Source organism: Protomyctophum parallelum (assembly GCF_964188405.1).
Source record: "Protomyctophum parallelum genome assembly, chromosome: 14".
NCBI classification, from domain to species: Eukaryota; Metazoa; Chordata; class Actinopteri; order Myctophiformes; family Myctophidae; genus Protomyctophum; species Protomyctophum parallelum.
Window position 1 is genome coordinate 33,422,446 of NC_139709.1, and position 20,494 is coordinate 33,442,939.

The following is a 20,494-nucleotide window of genomic DNA, read 5'->3' on the forward strand; positions in this document are numbered from 1 at the left end:
CACGTTTCTTTATATTACTCAAACACATTTGATCCATACATCACGCAAATCGTTATACACCTGACCATCTCAATAGTCATGTGATCAACACGGACCTATATCCACTATCCCCATTGACTAAGAAGTGCCTCAAATCATCGACACAGAGTGGAGTTTGAGGGCAATCTTTCATGCACATTCCCACTATGCCGAGGAAGAAATGCCACTTGGAAATGTACTCATCAGCCTCATAGTGGTGCTATAACTTGCCCATTCGTGTTTTTACCTATAACTGCACTGATCTGTGTAAAAAGTTTACATGCACACTAGTGTGCATGTAAACCCTAGAGGCAAAGGACAAACCTTTGACCTGCATTTTTCACATATGCTCTTTATAGCGCCACCAGGAGGCCGACTTATGTAAAACACATTCGTTTTATATTACTCCTTCAGATTTTATCCAAATATCCCGCAAATCGCTACACATGATCTCTATAATAGTCATGTGATGAGACGGGTCTGTTTGATTTCTCATAATCCATGCTGATTGGCTACGATTCGCTTCCAACGTTTTCAGGAGTGGCCCGTGTTGTACAAAATGCCGTGAATCATGAACACAGCGTCCGATGGCGGTGAAACTGTGCATGCATGCATATTCCCACTAGGCCGAGGAAGAAAATGCAACCTGCGACATTTTTTCCAAAAACGCTCCTATCCTGGTTATACTTTCTCTTTGGTTTATAGTGAATGTGATAGCTCAATCGTAGGTTCCAAGAGAATTCTACATGGAAGCACAAAGAAAAATCCAACGACTGTAGCAATTTAGCCCATCACATTGATGATATTAAGATACGTAGGCCTAGAAACAAACTGTATGGATGTGATTTACAATCATGTTGAGTACCGTAATGTTACGTTGTGTACCGAGTGGCGCGCTACGAGCTAACTAGTATAGGTCTGCTATTTTATTTAAAGAAACATAGCTTTTTCAGAAAACTGTCAGGATGTAGAAGACATTTTTTGAATCTGATCTCAGGTCTGCAGTGCTGTGTAGGCTGTAGCTATAGTCACCACTGTAAACACAACAGGGTAGTGTTTAAGAGCAGCGGTCTGGCCACAGAGGGGGCAAAGTGTTGCAGTGGGCCCTAACGTTTCATTATACAGTAACCATTGCGAAAATTGATCAATTAGAGCCTACATTCCTCAACCGTATATCAAAAGGCACACTAAGACGATGAAATGCCAGGAACGCGGGGTTCCGTTCTATATTCTATTCTCCACCCCCGCCTGTGCCAGAACGTAAAAGTCTGCCTTTCTTTAAAACTCTTTCATCACCACCAGGGGGCGCCAAAAGGCTCAGACCGCCACCATATATCTATTTATTTATTTTAATATTTCTTTGCCGATGTTAAAAAGGCGTTAAAGACGTCGTTGGCAGTCCAGGACATCATGAAAAAGAAGTTAAATAAGTCCTTGGCAGTCATTGAGTTTTAATGTCATTTAATCTGGTAATAAAAAATATGTTGGGTTTTTCTTTTGGTGTGGGTCAAACGTGCATGCGCGCCCGCTTATTACAACCTTTTCTGCTCAAAATGATCCAAAGTTTTTGGAAGGTTATTCTTATATGGTCGCACGGTCGATAAATCTCCTCCATTACCACCAAAATGTGGTGGTCCAATGCGGAAATGCGCCCAAAAAGGCGGAAATAGACGGTCCTTCGGGCTGAATCAAAACGCCACTGAGCAACTTCCACTGACATGAATAGCGGAGGGGGCGGAGCTTCGCGCCAGATCAGTCTCTATCCATTTAATACTCTATGGTGTGGACACAGTGGGCTGGGGGGCTGCACTTCCTGGTTGCCTCTCTCAAACAAATCACATTGTTTAGTGTCAGTCAGCCCTTTTGGACTGCTCCTCACATACAGTACAGTACAGTACAGTATGTCACAGCAGGTCAAACCAATCAACCTGCTCAATCGGTTCCTGCCACCCCTCATCGCCTCATCAGAAGGGTAGGGGGCCAGTAAATTAGTAATGACTTTACATATTACATTTTTTTATTTATATTTTTTACTATACTGTACATGGTTTGAATGGTTTAGCCAAAGAGTAGGCTCTTGCCACTTAACCCCGTCCCCCCCAAAGGTGGACGTATACACCATGGAGCCACAGAGAGGCTAATGAAATGCTCCCTCTCTCGGCTCTCCGTCCACAACCACTTTAATTACCTCGCCTTGCTTGTCAGAGCGGCCATGAGGCCGCTTCAACCTCCACCACGCTCCCAAATATAACACATGCTCCGCTAATGCTCCGCTCACACTTCCGTTCCACGCGCGGCTGTCAGCGGGAGACGGTAATAGCTATAGCGTGTTTGTTTGTTTCCTGTCATCATCATTTTTTGTCCTCCTGCCACCCACAGTATATCAATTCACCCCCACCCCAACCCCTGTCTCTTTTGTTCTCTCTCTCTCTCTCTCTCTCTCTCTCTCTCGCTCTCTCTCTCTCTCTCTCTCTCTCTCTCTCTCTCGCTCTCCAATGGTAATTGTCTCAGATTCCCCGAGTCAAATTGCTGTCCAGTGTCCCATATGGCAAGCTGCCGCTAGTGCGCGTATAGTGCCCGTACGGGATTCCGGGAGGAAAAAAAATCCCCTTTTTTTCCTTGTGTTTGAAACACTGTGTGCAGCCTTTAATGGGCTTTCACGGTAGTGCACTTGTAAATGTTGCATGTTGACATGTATGCTAATGGTAGCTCAGGCCTCGCTCTCTCTCCCCCGTGGGTGGTGGTATTGTTCCTGGAGGCTTTTGGGTTAGCTGGAACTTAAGAAAGGCAGAGAGTCGTGGCCGGCAACGCTGGCAGAGGAAGAGGAGGGGGTACAAGGGGCCAGCTAGGCACTCCAATGTTGAAGCGCTGGGCCCTAGTGGTAAGAGGAAGGACTGCAGGCGGACCCGTGGATTCATGACGAGGAAACCCTGTGCAGCTGGGCTTTAACATTGAGCGCTCGGTTGCATTTCCGCATTGGACCACCAAAATTTGGTGGTCCAATGCGGAAATGCGCCCAAAAAGGCGGAAATAGACGGTCCCTCCGGCGGCTTCAAAACGCCACTGAGCAACTTCCACTGACATGAATAGCGGAGGGGGGCGGAGCTTCGCGCCAGTTCAGTCTCTATCCTTTTAATACTCTATGGGTATATAGGGCTGGGTATAATTAACCCAACATTATCAAAACTGACATTTAAAACCAATAACCAACTTGCTATTGTAGGTATAGGTAGTCTAGGTTCATCAAATAATTTAGTTTTTACATTGTATATTTCTTATGCCAACGAAGGAAAAGGTGTGGAATAATGCTACGGTATTGATTTGAGGTCATATTGCCCATACGCAGCCCTATAGGCGACGGGGGTGTAACCTTTTCGCCGCTGGCGGAGAGGCAGCGGTTGTTCTATGCAGCGCTAGCAGCGCTTGCAGCAGTGCTTGCAGCAGCGCATGGATATCATGTTTTAAAGGGCAACAATCTCCTGAGGCCATCTTCAGTCACATGCTGCACGTTGCACGGACGCGGTATATACTGTACTTAAATCAATCTGATGCTATCAGCTAAATGCTGAGTGACCATAGTATGACATGTGTGTGTGTGTGTGTGTGTGTGTGTGTGTGTGTGTGTGTGTGTGTGTGTGTGCTCGCGTGAGCTCGTGCGCATGCAGCTGTATGTACAGTATACATGCCACAGCAAAAAAATACCCAGAATTAGATGAGGAATGTGTGAGTATGCTATATTTGTTATTCTCATGCGGCGGCGCTGACTCGTGCTTTTTACCCTGCATGCACCTGACATTAGCTTCAGGTGGACAGGCCCTTTGATTCACTGGCTGAATGTATGTCGAGTCGACATATCCCTTTCTTTCTCTCAAACTGTCTCAGTTTAAGTCTAAGCCCTACTGTACATACATACATTTTACAATATAAATAGGGGTCCCAGAGATAGAGGTGCCATTAAATGGGGGTCAGCAGACTAATAATATGCACGTCAAACTGGGGGTCCTTGAAATTAAACGGGTTGAGAATCACCGCTAGAGCCGTAAAAAAAATCTTCTCTTTATGGGGGGGGGGGGGGGGGAGTCCCTGGCATAATAATATCGTTTCAAATGGGGGGTCCGCGTGGCTAATTGGTGTCAATTTGTGGGGTCCTTGACATGAAAAAAGTTTGGGAACGACCTGAGTTATAGGGTCAGGCTCAAGGTCAACACTGTCACACTTCATTCTGACCTGAGATCAGATTCTAAAAATGTCAATAGCAGACCTACAAGCTCGTAGCGCGCCACTCGGTGGCGTGCTATGAGCTTGTAGATCTGCTATTTTTCAATGGCTAAAGCACAACGTAATGCTAACACCGACAACGTCGACGGTGCCATGTCGACTCTGTCGAGTGTGACGCTGTGATTGGACGAGCGTTCCTCGAGAACGGCCGTGTCGACGTGGTCAACGACAGCACTTTCCAGGAGCGAATCAGCAATCAGTCTTTTCCTGAAGGGGATAGCGTGTTCATAACGGGGCACTGCGCTCTGGTGGTGGTAATTAGAGGTCAGGGAACGTCACATGGATGCGAGTCAATGCAATGTCCCTAAACGTTTCCAGCGTGCGTGTGTGTGCGCGCACGTGCGTTCATGTGTTTGCATGCGTGCGTGTGCGTATTATCATGTACTGTACTGTATGTACTGTGTCACATTTACATTTGATTTCAGTAGACATGGGCGATGTCCGTTGGGAATGCGCCATGCCTCCGTGTGTATGCAGTGAAGTGCCCGTTGTCAGAGTACTTAGTGCAGTACCCACTTGGAGGACTTTTTTTTTAATGTTTTTTTTGTGGCTTTCGCCTTTATTTTATATTTTTTTAATGGCGGGACAGACAGTAGGCTGACAGGAAATGGGGAGAGAGAGATGGGGGGATGACATCTTTGACATGCAGTAAAGGCCGTCGGGATCGGGAGTCGAACCCGCGGCACACTGCCAGACTGGATCACCAGCCAAGGTGCCTGGACCGCTGAGCCACGGCCCAGGCCCTTGGAGGCCATTCTAAGTAGGGATTGTCCCAATCACGTTTTTTTTTGCTCCCGATCCGATTACGATCATTTGATTTTGAGCATCTGCCGATACCGATTTTTCCCCCCCGATCTGATATTTATATTTTTATAGGACACTTATGCCATATCACAATATAGTACAATATCTAAAATAACAGACAAGATCCAGTGTAATATTATGATGCTCCCGATCCGATTCATTTGAAAATGACGTGTACGCACGGCCCCTGATTCCCGATCACGTGATTGGATCGGGACAACCCTAATCCTAAGACTTCAATACCATACTTTGATGGCATGGTGGATCTCCTCCATATGGGACACAGACACATTCATAGATAGATTTCTGTACAACCCTTAAGAGTATAAATATAATAGAGTCGTCACCGAGAGGAAATTAACCCTGAGGCGAAATGGACATAGTGGTCGAATGTGGTATTGCAGCTCTGGCCAGCGTTGGGCCGTTGACTATCATTGCGCACGTCCATGTTATTGGGGGCAATGACACGTGAACGCTACGTTTCATACGTGAACATGCGCAAATGGCGCAATGATAGTCAATGGCCAGCGTGTTCATGTGTTTGGGCCCGATCCATCCCAGAATGCACTCTGTTCCTACCCGGAAGGAGGAGTGAAATCACCTCATGCGCTTTTGAGCGACGTAATGCAAGTGGATGGGAGGAGAAATCCGGTGACGTCTCTATTAATATATGCTCTAAGCCGTGCAACCGCTGGTCCAATAACCGACTTCCCACTCGGCACTGCACTTCCTCGGTCGATCAGTCGGACAGTTCTTGAGTTAATGCGGACGCACGCACGCACGCACGCACACACACACACACACGCACACGAATGGAGAGTTACATTCTCCTCCTCTGTTCTCTCCCCTCGCTAAAGGCAACGACCTGTTCCTGGTGGCGGTTCACGAGCTGGGCCACGCGCTGGGTCTGGAGCACTCCAACGACCCCACCGCCATCATGGCTCCGTTCTACCAGTACATGGACACAGAGAACTTCAAACTACCTCACGACGACCTTCAGGGCATCCAGAAGATATACGGTATAATTCTCAGTGGTTCCCGCAAACGCCTCTTTGTCCTCTTTGTGACCGCCAGGCCTAAAGCTTTAGGCGTACAGGATGTGAAGGAAAAGGATGTATAAGAGTATATTCGACGTCTATCCACACTTTTCCTGGGCTGTGTGTGCTCCAGTTCCTGTTGATTTCATTGGATATCATTGGTCATCTGACCAGTTTCATTGGCTTTCATTGGATCAAATCGACAGGAACTGGAGCACACACAGCCCAGGGAAAGTGTGGATAGAGCGTTGCAGTCCCGCACCCGGGAAAATAAATCCCTGTTAATTTTCCTCATAGGCTTTTCAGAAAGTATTTATTTAAAGACGTTTACGCCGCGGACAAAGCCAACTCTTGTCGTGACAAATCATGACAATGTTTCGGGCCAAACGAAGAATTAGAAAGTAGAAAAAAACGGCAGGTTACAACACTTTTTTGCCTGGCGTCTTCATGAAAGACTGCGACGCTCTATTCTGAAGCTCTTTTCTTTATCTCTTTTTGCTATTGTGTATAATACACATATATTTATATATATGAATATACACAATGTGTATATTCATATACTGTATGTACTCGTTATCTTTTGTTATTATTATTATTTTCTCCTTTCATGTGAGGAAACAGAGTATACAGTGCACAAAGATGTGACCAAGAAAGAGGACAATGATGTATTTGTATTTATGCTGTGGGGGGAAGGTGTGGGGAAATGAAATTGTTTTGTTTTTCAAATGTTAAAAACCAAATAAAAATATATACAAATTCTAAAAAATAAAAAAAATATATAATAAAAAAAACGATTTAGCCCGTGACCCAAAAGAGAAAGTTTTGAAATAACCAAATAAAAACCATTAAAAAAAATTCCACAACCCACAAATGGATCCCGACCCACTGTTTGGGAATCAGTGCTCTAACCTGAGAACGAAGACACAAACACATCGTTGTTGTTTAAAAAAAAATTGGGGCTTTTGTTTGCCTCTATTGATATAGATCACGTAGGTAGACCAGCTCAGTGGCCTTGTGGTTAGAGTGTCCGCCCTGAGACTGGGAGGTCGGGGTTCAATCCCCGGCCGGGTCATACCAAAGACTGTAAAAATGGGACCCAGTGCCTCCCTGCTTGACACTCAGCATCAAGGGTTGGATTGGGGGTAAGTCCCTGCGACATACTAGCGTCATGTCCAGGGGGTGTACTTGTACATCAAGCTGCCTCACGCTACAGAAACAGGAGATAGGCTCCTGCCCCTATGGGCCTCATGGCTCGGCAAGGCTACTTGCTACTTAGGTAGACAGGGAACGGGGAGAGAGATGGAGGGAAGACACACAGCAAAGTTGGTCGGGATCGGGACTCGAACCCGTGACACACTGTCATGCTGGACTACCAGCTATACATACAGGAGCTGATGTCCACCTTTTTGCCTTCAGGTCCACCGGACAGGGCTCCACAGCCTACCAGGCCCCCGCCGACGGCCCCTCCCCAACGCTTCCACCCCCCGTCGGACCCCCGCAAGCACGACCGCCAGGTTCGGCCCCACCGCCCGCCCCAGGGGGCCAAGCCCTCCAACCCCAACTCCAAACCCAACATCTGCGATGGAGGCTTCAACACCCTGGCCATCCTCCGACAGGAACTGTTTGTTTTCAAGGTACGTTGGTCAGTGCCGAATGATACATATACTTGCTAGACCTCTGCGTACACAATAGAGGGTATGCGCATGCTTAACCCATTCTGACCTGAGATCAGATTCTAAAAATGGCTTCTACATCCTGACAGTTTTCTGAAAAAGCTATGTTTCTATGTCAGTCGTTCTTTGATTTTTCAAAAAATAGCAGATCTACAAGCTCATAGCGCGCCACCGAGTGGCACGCTACGAGCTTGTAGATCTGCTATTTTTCAATAGCTAAAGCATAACATAATGCTAACACCAAAATGGGTTCCCGCATAAATGGGTTAAAGTGAATGGCACATCGAGTGGCAAATCGAGTGGCGAAGCAACAGGCAAAGTGAGTTGAACATTGTTTAACGTTGTTTAATGCAATCAGACAGGACTTTTCTGTTTGGATGCATGGGTTGTCAAGGCCAGAAAGTAGTTTTTTTTGCCACTCCGTAAGCATTCCTTGCATAACTTCCGGGTTGGATGATGATGTCACGCGCATACCCTCTATTGAGCAAATCCAAATCATTCACATTTATTTTTCTTCCCATGTTGGCATATCAGCAGGATTGTCATTACCAATATGTTTTTGGAACTTGCAGCAAATGTTAATTCTGTCGTTATTCAATGTAATGCGCAATCATATACTTTACTTGGCAATGAAAATAGTTAATGATATTGTTACTGTACGGAGCAAGTCAATACCAGACCCTGGGGGGGAGCAGAATAAGTGCGATAGAATAACCCATCAAAGCTTGACGTTACATCGCTTTCAAACAAACACATCCCTGCAACTGCGGGTCTTACAAGCCTCGGCTACTGTAGTTTTCTTTCACACAAATTAAAAACAATTGGGAGTTAAGAGTTCAGCACCACAGTGCACGGCGGGCCCACTTCCACTAATTAACTAAAATGTTTATAAGAAATGGCACGGCGGCCAAACGGTTCCAAGTACAGCTGTTTAAGGGCATGATAAGCAGACTACTGTAAGTGAACTTCAATTTAATGTCACAGTGTGCAGTACTGTACTGTACTGTAGCCTACCTGTTAATGTTTTTTTGGGCAGCTGTTCTTGATAATGATTTTACCAGCGTGAGCCAGCATGAGACTTATACAATGAACTACTCACCTGATGCCATGGAGGTTCCATGTTTAATAGAGCACCGATTCCGAAGTCCTGACGTCACTCGCTCATCCCCTGGTTCGGTCTGGTTCACGGAAGTAATTTCTCTATGGAGAATAACATGGGGTCATCTTAAAATCGTTTCGTATAAGCATTGTGGTCCACAAATAAACAAGCCGTCTCTGCGTTATTGTCAGGGAGGTGTCTCTGTGTCGTTTCATATAATATGATACAGTCTGTTTCTAACGAAAATGTAACTAATTCAGTAGCAGTAACAACAGCGTTTTCTCTCAGTCAGTTGATTCTTCATATCCATATGAGTGAAGCGGCCGGGATGTTTATTTTTCAAACACAGTTCTTATATGAGGTGATCTAAAATCCCCCCTATGGGGATTACAAAGCAAATAAAAAGTACATGAACCCGTGGATTTGCGCCCTCTACCGATATTGACGTCAGACTTCGGTGCTCTATGTAGGCTACTTCCAAAGTGTGTCAGATACATCAGAATCAACTTTATTTTCTCATCACAGTTGTCAAGTAAAATAGTGGGTGAAATTATTTTTGTGCATCGTTTCCAAGAAAAAACAAGAAAGGGAAGAAGCGAGAGGGTGGGGGGGGAGTAAGGATATCAAGGCAGGAAAGAAGAAAGGGAGCGCTTTTAGCACAAAAAGTACAAGTAAAGGGTTTCAGGTAATGTAGGAACTTGTTTCACAAACGGCACAGCCGTTGGGTTTCTCTTAACCTATCATGGGGCAGCTTGGCTACAACCGAAACAGACTTCCTCTTCAAAATAAAAGCCACTTGTAATGATTAGTCAACACTAGTTATTTTTCCAAGTCTACTTGAATGGGCTTGCTGCTCGTACCAAGATGCAGGGCTTGCAAAATTGCGAACAAGTAAAGGTCTGTGACTTTGTGATCGCGGTCATCCGACAGCTGGAAGGCCGTACCCCCAGCTCCCCCTGACCCTCCTGGTCAGGGCCGTACCCCCAGCTCCCCCTGACCCTCCTGGTCAGGGGGAAGGCCGTACCCCCAGACCCTCCTGACCCTCCTGGTCAGCTGGAAGGCCGTACCCCCAGCTCCCCCTGACCCTCCTGGTCAGGGGGAAGGCCGTACCCCCAGCTCCCCCTGACCCTCCTGGTCAGCTGGAAGGCCGTACCCCCAGACCCTCCTGACCCTCCTGGTCAGCTGGAAGGCCGTACCCCCAGCTCCCCCTGACCCTCCTGGTCAGGGGGAAGGCCGTACCCCCAGCTCCCCCTGACCCTCCTGGTCAGGGGGAAGGCCGTACCCCCAGCTCCCCCTGACCCTCCTGGTCAGGGGGAAGGCCGTACCCCCAGCTCCCCCTGACCCTCCTGGTCAGGGCCGTACCCCCAGCTCCCCCTGACCCTCCTGGTCGGGCCGGTTGAGACCTGGGTGGCGCTGCAAGCGACCGTATAGCGGCACATGCACGCACGCACACGCGCAAATGTGGGGAGTCGGATTTCTATAACCATCTATCCTCGTGGATAATTGAATACATTTTATTTTTGACTTACCATTTTTTTTATTATTTATTAGTCCTTTTCCATCTGCAAACAACTCGGAACGAAGTGAGCCAACTGTCCATCTTGGTCCGAGAGTAACTTTTTAACTCCTTTTAACGTCAGTCTTCAAAGGTCCACAATAATCCTCATCGCCAATGTTGTGTGCCTAACTTATAAGTTAGTGCAACCTGCATTGAGTCATACACAAAGCTTTTCATTCATTTATTAAGTAAGCCACACCGGTCTCATAACATACCATTACGTTACATAACATTGTGTGTATCTACACAATTCTGTTACCTGCTTCCTGGTACCTGTTTCTGGTCATGTGACCCAAGCAACCAATACACAATATACTAACAGGGCTTTTTTGGGAGTTGTGTGTGATATCCCCCACTTGCAAATAGTGCAGCAAATGCAACATTGTTGTTGTGAGGAGCAGAACAGGGGTGCAAAGAGTATTTATCTTATTTCATTATTTCAAAAATACTTTTTTTTAGTGCTATGGACCTGGCTCCCCAGGTGGCTGTGTGCCCCGCTTGCTGTTTGGGCCGGCGCTGCCCCTGGTACACCATCCAGCACTGTAAAATTCTCAATTCATATAGTTCAACATATAACATAGTTTAACATCGAGGATCGAACTGTGTTGAGTACAGTATGCCAGGTGGAGACTATTGTAGCATAAAGTCAGTAAAAAAGGCTTGAAGAAGAACTAAAGATTTTTAATTGCATCCAGGCCCGGACAAACAAAAACGTACAAGAAGAGCAAAATTCAAACAACTTAAATTGTAACGAATTAATTGACAGTTTCAACCTCTCTCCATGTGGCAGCCTTCACTCCTGCTGTTCTGTTCCCCTTGCGTACATATACTCTGCCAACTCCACACTTGGCTTTCTAATCAACCAGACACAAGTACAATAGCAATCCACCCAAGACGCTCCCCGCCATGTTCTAATCAATCAGCTAGGCAGCTCTCAATAAGCTCTTCAGGCACCAATCACCCAACTACACGGCTAAGGCTTCGACAGGCCGCTCTCCCATATATAACAGCATCTTTCCTGTGCAGATAAACAAAAAACACATTAGCGATTCCAGTCACAACAGAATGTGCACCTTCTGTGGGACTACTGGGGAAAGTCACAAGCATGACATACATTTCAAATTCAATATGAACATGAACAGCGGCTGAGAATAGAGAAGATTAGTCTCCAAGAGGCTGCTCTGTGACACATTTTAAAATAGTGAAAATAGCCGACCTACAAGCTTGTAGATGTGCTATTTTCACAATTTTAACCAAACATTGGTTCATATATCATATCATATATCATGTCATATAATGAGAGGAGTTTTTATAATTAATTAAATCAATTGGTCTGATGAACTGTTACACCTCTTCATAAGTCATGTCCATTTCTACAGGACCAGTGGTTCTGGAGGGTGCGCGACAACTCGGTAGTCCCAGGCTACCCCATGCAGATCAACTACTTCTGGAGAGGACTGCCTTCCAAAATAGACGCCGTCTATGAAAACAGTGAAGGGAAGTTTGTATTTTTTAAAGGTAAGAAACAGAAACGGCAAATCTACAAGCTGCACCGCGTGCGTCGCAATGCGATGCACTGTATATAGCTTCAATGTACCCTAATAAACAACATGAAAACTGACTGTGGCATATAGCCTGTGGAATCTGAATGCAATCCATCTGTTGATGTTTTAACCATTTAGATTATTGATCAATTATGTTATGCAAGCATCAATTATTTTCCTTCATAATCAGTTGTATCCGTGAGGTTGCTCCGTTGTTTGCGTGTGTGTGTGTGTGTGTGTGTGTGTGTGTGTGTGTGTGTGTTTGTGTGTGTGTGTGTGTGTGTGTGTGTGTGTGTACTAGCTGTATGCTAGCAGAGCGGGTTGAGTGTCCAGTTCGTCCACAGCCCATCAGGCAGATTAACATGACATCTGTCACGCAGTAGGATCAGAAAATGCCCCATGCTTTATTTATTCTCTCAGGGGGGGGGGGGGGGGGGTGTGTTAGTGTGTGTGTGTCAGTGTGTATAAGCGTGCGTGTGTGCGTGCGTGTGCACGCGCGTGTGTGTGTGTGTGTGTCAATAAATCATGTATGTGTCTCTGTGGAATTGCCTTCAGACGTCGACATTTATTGTATTGTGTAAAATGCTGCATACTACGCATATTTTATAAATTAGTATAATGCATACAATTTAGAATTTTACAATTTACTATTAGCCATTTAGCAGATATGCTCTTAATCCAGAGCGATTTACAGTAAGCAAGGACAACACAACAGATGCATAGAAATGGTATTTGATGATATATGCATACAATGTGTGTGTACACTATACTGTATATATAAACTCAGCAACAAAAGTTCGGAAACTTAAGTTTGGTCCATTATGTCTCCACTTTAATAATGCCAATTGGTATTGTAAGGATTGGGTGTTGGTGGAATGAGTAACACAGCTAAACGTGTGGGTAGCACAGTATGAGATGCTTTGATGTTTAATGTGACACTGTGCATGTTGTTTGTGGTTTTTCAATGAAGTTGTTTTTTAATGTTTTACTGTAAAGCACTTTGGTACAACGTATAGTTGTTTTTAAATGTGCTATATAAATAAAGGTGGTATGGTAGGGTATGGTAGCACCAAAATGGGCAAAATGGCAAGTGGTTGGTATTCAACCCTTCCTTTGAGTTGCTTAGTGCATTGTTTGATTGCACTCTCCCACAGTAATAAGGAAAAAACAACACACATTGTTGTTATGTACACTTTATTAATTTTACACTCAGTGTTAGGGAACTCGGTAGCAGGTGGAAGATCCAAAAGCAGCTCCAACAGCTTGGCACCATGCTGGTCACCAAACCTAGCCACATTTTGCTGTGAGATGGCATCCCATTCCTCGACCAGGCTCTGTTGCAAGTCATCCAACATGGTTCTGTTAGTCAGTGTCAAGTGTTCAAATGGGTTGAGGTCTGGACTCATGGCAGGCCATTCCATCCTCTCCACTCCCAAATTTCTGGAGGTAAGCTAACTGGCTGCAGAATCTCATCCCGATATCTCACTGCATTGAGGCGGCCTTCAATGATGACAACTTCAAGTTCTGTGAGAGATATACTGTACTGCCCCATACCATGCCACAAGCTGTTACAGCTGTTTTTGTGTGAAATGAAAGTGTAAAAATGGCCAATGTGTGTTGTTTTTTTTCCTTATTACTGTGGGAGAGTGCAAGCATCCAATGCACTAAGCAGCCCCAAAGCAAGGGTTGAATACCAACCACTTGCCATTTTGGCAAATATTTTGGAGGCGCTTACCCACACGTTTAGCTGTGCTGCTCATTCCACCAACGCCCGATCCTTACAATCTATACCTCATTGTAAAGGTGAGTAATCAACGATTAAAATGATATAAAATACAATACCGATATTATTAAAGTGGATAAATAATGGACCAAAGTTAAGTTTCCGAACTTTTGTTGCTGAATATATATATATATATATATATAAAAACACTTACAGGAAAAAAAGAGAATATCAGCAGAACTGCAAGATGTTTTCCCCGAGAGCACTTGAATAAATTCTGAGCCAGCAGTGCTTGCATGCTTGTTGTAAATGTGTACCAGTGGATATTAGCTTTAGGATTCAGTTTGTGACTTCATTCTGTCCCCCTACTACTGCTACTGATGTGACTTGACGACGGGTGCATTTTTCCCTTTTCTTTCACAGGGAAGCACTTCTGGGTGTTCAAGGACACCACTCTGCAGCCCACCTACCCTCAGGACATCTCCTTGTTCGGGAGTGGCATGCCCACACAGAGCATCGAAACGGCCGTCTGGTGGGAAGACGTGGCCAAGACTTACTTCTTCAAAGGAGACAGGTTTGTTTTTATTAATACCGGCAGTGGATTCGCCCGTTATCACTGTATTAAATAGACGGAATCAACCGTTATCAGGACGTTGGAATGCGGCCAATATGGCCATACTGGCATACTCATACTGAAACAGTGAGTATGTGGAAAATGTCCATACTGGGCCCATTCCGTGCTCAAACGGAGAGAGAGAGAGAGAGACAGAGACGGAGACAGAGACAGACAGACAGACAGACAGACAGACAAAGCTGTGCATGGGAGCCGCTCAGAAAAGAAATTAAAATTTGTATTTCTCCCCCAAAATAGCGGAAAGAGCAGATCCTCTCTTCTTCTTTTTTTTTCAACAAATCAAACCCTGCACGTCACGTGTCCTCTCTGTGAAGTTTAGTGTCAAAGTCGGAGTGGCAAAGTGCTGCTCAGATTTTTTATCACCGTGCCCCCCCCAAAGCCATTGATCCTGTTGATACTGCCCGGTTCCATTAACCCATTTTGGGAGGGAACCGTTAGCATTATGTTATGCTTTAGCTATTGAAAAATAGCAGATCTACAAGCTCATAGCGCGCCACTCGGTGGCGCGCTATGAGCTTGTAGATCTGCTATTTTTTTTAAATCAAAGAACGACTGACATAGAAACATAGCTTTTTCAGAAAACTGTCAGGATGTAGAAGACATTTTTAGAATCTGATCTCAGGTCAGAATGGGTTAAAGTAATAGTTCAAGTTCTCCAGTCAGTATTTATCTCATCATGCCAGTTGGAATGCAGGTTATTATAACCTTTTTTTTCCTCTCTTGTTTTAGCTGGTAAAAATTCCTTGATCTGTAGATTTGACTCTTATGATCATGGCGTATTCTTTCATTATGTCATTTGTTTCATGAATACACATAATGTGTTCATTACTGAAGTCACGTATACCCCCGCATCGGAGGATCTGTTGTGTGTGCGTTCACTGCGAGGGAGTGGAGAGCGGATCAACGTGACTCAGATGTCCGTTCATCTGTTGTGATAAATCATGTCGTATCTGGCTATGGATCTCATGGTGAGAGAACATGAACTGTGTTGTCATGACGCTGTCATCGTCCCTCGGCCTCCTGTCGCACAGAATCACAAAAAAAGGACTTCCTATGTCCATCTTAACCAATTCTGACCTGAGATCAGATTCTAAAAATGTCTTCTACATCCTGACAGTTTTCTGAAAAAGCTATGTTTCTATGTCAGTCGTTCTTCGATTTTTCTTCAATGTGTGTGTGTGTGTGTGTGGACAGTAGAGAAGTGACCATTTTGGAAGTGGCATGTACATTTGACCACAGTATGGAAGAGGCATTCCTTACCAAGGTACTTAAGTACCAGCGTCTTAAGGATGCTATTATACAGCTTGGCTACAGATGTAAACTACTTGTGTTCATATTTGGAAGCCTCGGTAATGTCCACAAATCAGTCGTGAGGGGCCTGCAGATTGCAGGCATGCCCAAGCCGAGAGCTAAGGCATCGGCAAAATTCTGTTCAGTGTCTGCAATAATTGGCAGTCGCCATATATGGAGAAGGCGATGCTTTCTGTACCCGTGATCTGTATCTGAAGCACTTGTTGTAGAGTAGGGCTGGAAGAGCCCTCAGCAGATTAGTCTGGCCCCGCTCGGTTGTGATTGGATTTCACTGCCTCCGAAGTTGCAGGGCACCAATCAGGGCAGAGTATGCAAATATGGGTCAAGTTCATCACCAGAGGCGTTTAAAAATATATAAATGATCCGCCCCTTGGAACTGCAGGTTCCATGAGATTCCAGACTGATATCTACAGCAGTCGACTAGCCGATTGTGTGCAAAGTTCATATTTTGGCCTGAGGATAAAGCCCAAAGCACACCGGAAGGGCTCCTTATGTTATACTTTAGCTATCGAAAAATAGCAGATCTACAAGCTCATAGTGCAGAGTGCCACGCTACGAGCTTGTAGATCTGCTATTTTTGAAAAATCGTTAAAATGTGGCGCAAACCTTTGAATATACTGTATATATTCTTTCAACAGTGAAGGTTTTTTTAACTCAAAGCTTTGCTTCTGGGCGGTCCCTGGAAGAACATATTTTCAGATGGGGGTCGGCGGCCAATTACATATAATATATATGGGGTTCCTTGACATGAAAATGTTTGAGAACGACTGACAGAAACATAGGGTTTTTCAGAAAACTGTCAGGATTTAGAAGACATTTTGTAGGGTGAGGTCAACCACACCAATGCAACTGTGGTTGACCTTAAAAACCATTTGAGATGTCTCAAGAAAATGTTGTCCTAAGGGTGGTGCTAGTCTGCTAGAGAAAATACCCAAGGTGTCAAAAAAATAAAAAGGGTTAAAAAACAAACAAATTCATGGCAATCCAGAAGGACCTCTTTTTAAATGTATCTTCAATCAACAACACACACACACACACACACACACACACACACACACACACACACACACACACACACACACACACACACACACACACACACACACACACACACACACACACACACACACACACACACACACACACACACACACACACACACACACACACACACACACACACACACACAAGAACATAGAAACAGACATAAGACTCCCATTAAAGAAGGAATAGACAAAGAATAAAAACAATAAAAAAACAACAACACTCTAGTCTGATGGAAGCCCCATCAACTGGAGGTTCGATCTGTCTCTCTGTGCCCCAACGAATGGCAGTGCCTTAAACAAATGATCATTGCATGGGTTGGCTTGATCTGGTGGTGGGGGGGGGGGCTGTGAGGTTGTTCTTGTGAATATTTTGGAACTGCAGGTTGCTAATCCTGTTGAAGCAGAACAACAGAAAGAAAGAGACTGAAGTCTGAAGCAATCTGTCTGAATTGGTTTAACCCATTTTTGGGCGGGAACCCCTTTTGGTGTTAGCATTATGTTGTGCTTTAGCTATTGAAAAATAGCAGATCTACAAGCTCGTAGCGCGCCACCGAGTGGCGCGCTACGAGCTTGTAGATCTGCTATTTTTGAAAAATCTAAGAGCGACTGACATAGAAACATGGCTTTTTCAGAAAACTGTCAGGATGTAGAAGACATTTTTAGAATCTGATCTCAGGTCAGAATTGGTTTAATGTTTTGTGATGCTTCACTGCACATGGATTAGGTGTCATGTCACTGTGATGATATCAATGTGTCGGAAAGCTAGCACTGTCGTTTTGTGTGTGTGTGTTTGCGTGTATTTATAGCTGCCGGTGTGTGAATGTTGTGTGTGTGCCTTTGTTTTACCCACATTTGCATACACAGTAAAATCCAGGGGGATTATTTTAAGTGTGGAGGAGTGTAAAAACAAAAAAAGGATTCACTGTGTGTGTGTGTGTGTGTGTGTGTGTACATTCACATTGCCCATTGTATTTCTATCCTACTGTAGATATTGGAGGTACAACGAGGACATGAGGACAATGGACCCTGGATATCCAAAACCCATCACCGTATGGAAGGGTATCCCTGATTCTCCACAGGGAGCCTTTGTGGACAAGGCCAATGGTATGTCCTATTTATCTGCAACTGCTTTAAGCTGTGCTTATCTGCCCTACATTCCCTGCCACAGTCCTCCCTTTTCACACAGCACTGCTGTGGCACTTGGCACAGCACAAGGCGCTATGCTCATTTAGCAGCACAGTTCAAGCTTATATTTAACCACACACGGACAGTGGCAAACGTCTTGACAAAAATAGTAGATCTACAAGCCTAGAACACATTGTGTTTTTGACTTGTGATGCAAACTTGTGAGCTTGTAGATCGTAGCTTGTAGATTTTGTGTGTAGAGCAAACAGGAGGGGGAGCCTATAGTGACCATGCAGGGACTCCAGGCAACTAAGGGCCGATTCATACTCCTATTTTACCGCTGTTTCGGCGCTGTAGTGCCGAAATGATTTCGGCTCGTCAGACATTTTCAGTAGCACCGAAGAGCCGACTTTAGGACGGTACCCGCCCCCCCGAACCTCAAATGACGTCACATTGTAGGCTCTACAGCGCCGAACTGACTTTTATTCGGCTCTAAAATAGGAGTATGAATCGGCCCTATGTATCATAGGGTTTTGTGGTTAACCTAAAATGCAGATACGCAGGTCTGCCTACTGTACATGCTCATAATAAACAGTAACGTTACAGACTACACTAGTGTAACAATGTCAATTGTGGGCGTGTTTCATTTGGGGTGTTTCTGTGTGTGCCAACAACAATACGTTTAAAATGTACAAGAGCTGTCCATATACTGGCAAACAGTTAACACCGAAATGAAAGACACCTGCAATTAATGTTATTGCTTTCAGCTGTGGTTATAGTGCTTGCTTACCCATCGAGAATGCCTGCTGTGAAAAGGGCCTATTGATCAAGTTCTGGGATCTGAGAACAAACGTCTCATTCTATTACACTGCCGCTGTGCCATAAACTAGTCACTGGCGCGGCTAATTGCGAAATCTTTGCCGGTGGAACCATAAAGCTGTGTGAGTGACTCTGCTGAATTGCATACAAAGTCAACGCAAAGACGATAGTTGCACGAACGGGAGCGGCGTGACCTGGCGAATATATATATATTCAGGTCTGAACGCAGCTTTAGTATTAGTATCGTAGCCTCGGCCAGGAGGGCGAACCCGGGTTCCCCATTCCAATGGCACGTACGCTAACCAGTCGACTAAAGACCCGATAGCCAAGTAGCAACGCAGCACCGTATAGCCTACAGTCCCCCCCCCCCCCCCCCACCACCTGGAAGCGCGTCTGTGCCGTTCCGGGAACATATACTTGTAGAGGTTACCCAAACACACCCGCTGCCACCAATGTAGCCTCGGCTGGTGGGAGGCGAACCCGGCCGTTCCCCATTCCAATGGCACGTACGTTAACCATGTCAAAAGGCCCATGGAGCCTCCCTGCCAATCCCGCAATCAAGGCTGAGTGGCTGGCAGCTTGCTCGCTGCACACAGGTGTGGGAGGCTACAAATAGGACTAGCTGCACTGCACTAGAGTCATGACCCGATAGGCAAGTAGCAACGCAGCACCGTATAGCCTATACAGTATGTCTAACGAACGTATGCACCCCCTCTGCTGTGCCCCCCCCCCCCCACACACACACACACACACACACATCCCAGGCTACACCTACTTCTACAAGGGCAAGGAGTACTGGAAGTTCAACAACCAGCTGCTGCGGGTGGAGCCCGGCTACCCCCGCTCCATCCTGAGGGACTTCATGGGCTGCGACGGCCTGCCCGCCGACTCCGACCCCGACTGGGACTGGAGCCCCACGGAGGTGGAGGAGCGCCTCCACTACGACAACGGCGCGGGCGGCGGCGGCAACGGCGACGTGGACATCGTCATCAAGCTGGACGGCAGCGCCGGCGGCACGGAGAAGGCGGTGGCCATCGCCATCCCCTGCGTCCTGGCGCTCTGCATGATGGTGCTGCTCTACACCGTCTTCCAGTTCAGGAGGAAGAGCACGCAGCGCCACATACTGTACTGCAAGCGTTCCATGCAGGAGTGGGTCTAAAAGAAAAAAGAGAAAAAAGGGGGGGGGATATAAGTTCCGTTTAGCGGTGTAGGTATTGTTCAAAGCCCCGGCCGGCCCCCCCCACTGAGTGCAGCTATAACAGTGGGAAGCAACACAGAGGGGTGGGGGGGGGGGGGGCTGCCATGCGTTGCCAGGTGTTAAAACTCTGTGTTCGAGGCCCCCCCCACCACCACCACCACCACGACATGCAAGTCATACAAAAACCCTTCAAGAGAGCCCTGCGGAAAAGACACTGGAGGAGCCGCGGCTCTGTCTGAGATCTCTACTAATACTGTATGTGTCTGCGTTGACTTTCCTTTTGTGTGTCGGAATGAACTCAATTAAGTGAGACGAGAGTTGAGCTCGAGTGGGACCTCGGCATCGTCCCCCCCCCCCCCTCCCCCCCGTCTCTGCACGCCTCTCTTTTGAAAAGCCCCCCTTTTTTGCGATAACTTCAGTTGACACTAGACACGTATAGGCTACTATTTTGCTTTCCGTTCTTAATTAACTTTTTTTTCCTTTAATTTAAAGGTCCCTGTTAAAAGAGTATTCATTGTATGGAAGACTGACACACACACAAACCAAATAGGACTTTTCTTTTTCTTCCAAAGAGGATTTACTGCTCAAAGTTTGTTTCCGCGGGTTATCTTTGTTCATAAACCATGG

At 45.8% G+C, this 20,494-nt stretch overlaps 1 protein-coding gene across 1 annotated transcript in view; it reads left to right on the top strand.

The window, feature by feature from the left end:
* mmp16b (matrix metallopeptidase 16b (membrane-inserted)) overlaps positions 1–19,828 on the top strand; it is a gene marked incomplete at both ends in the record, with an annotated part of 28,858 nt that extends 9,030 nt beyond the window's left edge. The window contains 6 exons of the mRNA XM_083781858.1: positions 5,958–6,119; positions 7,554–7,771; positions 11,847–11,985; positions 14,158–14,308; positions 17,714–17,829; positions 19,434–19,828. Of these exons, the coding sequence (XP_083637984.1) occupies positions 5,958–6,119; positions 7,554–7,771; positions 11,847–11,985; positions 14,158–14,308; positions 17,714–17,829; positions 19,434–19,828 (1,181 nt within the window). The remainder of the gene's footprint in view (positions 1–5,957; positions 6,120–7,553; positions 7,772–11,846; positions 11,986–14,157; positions 14,309–17,713; positions 17,830–19,433) is intronic.
* Between the last annotated feature and the right edge of the window lie 666 nt (positions 19,829–20,494).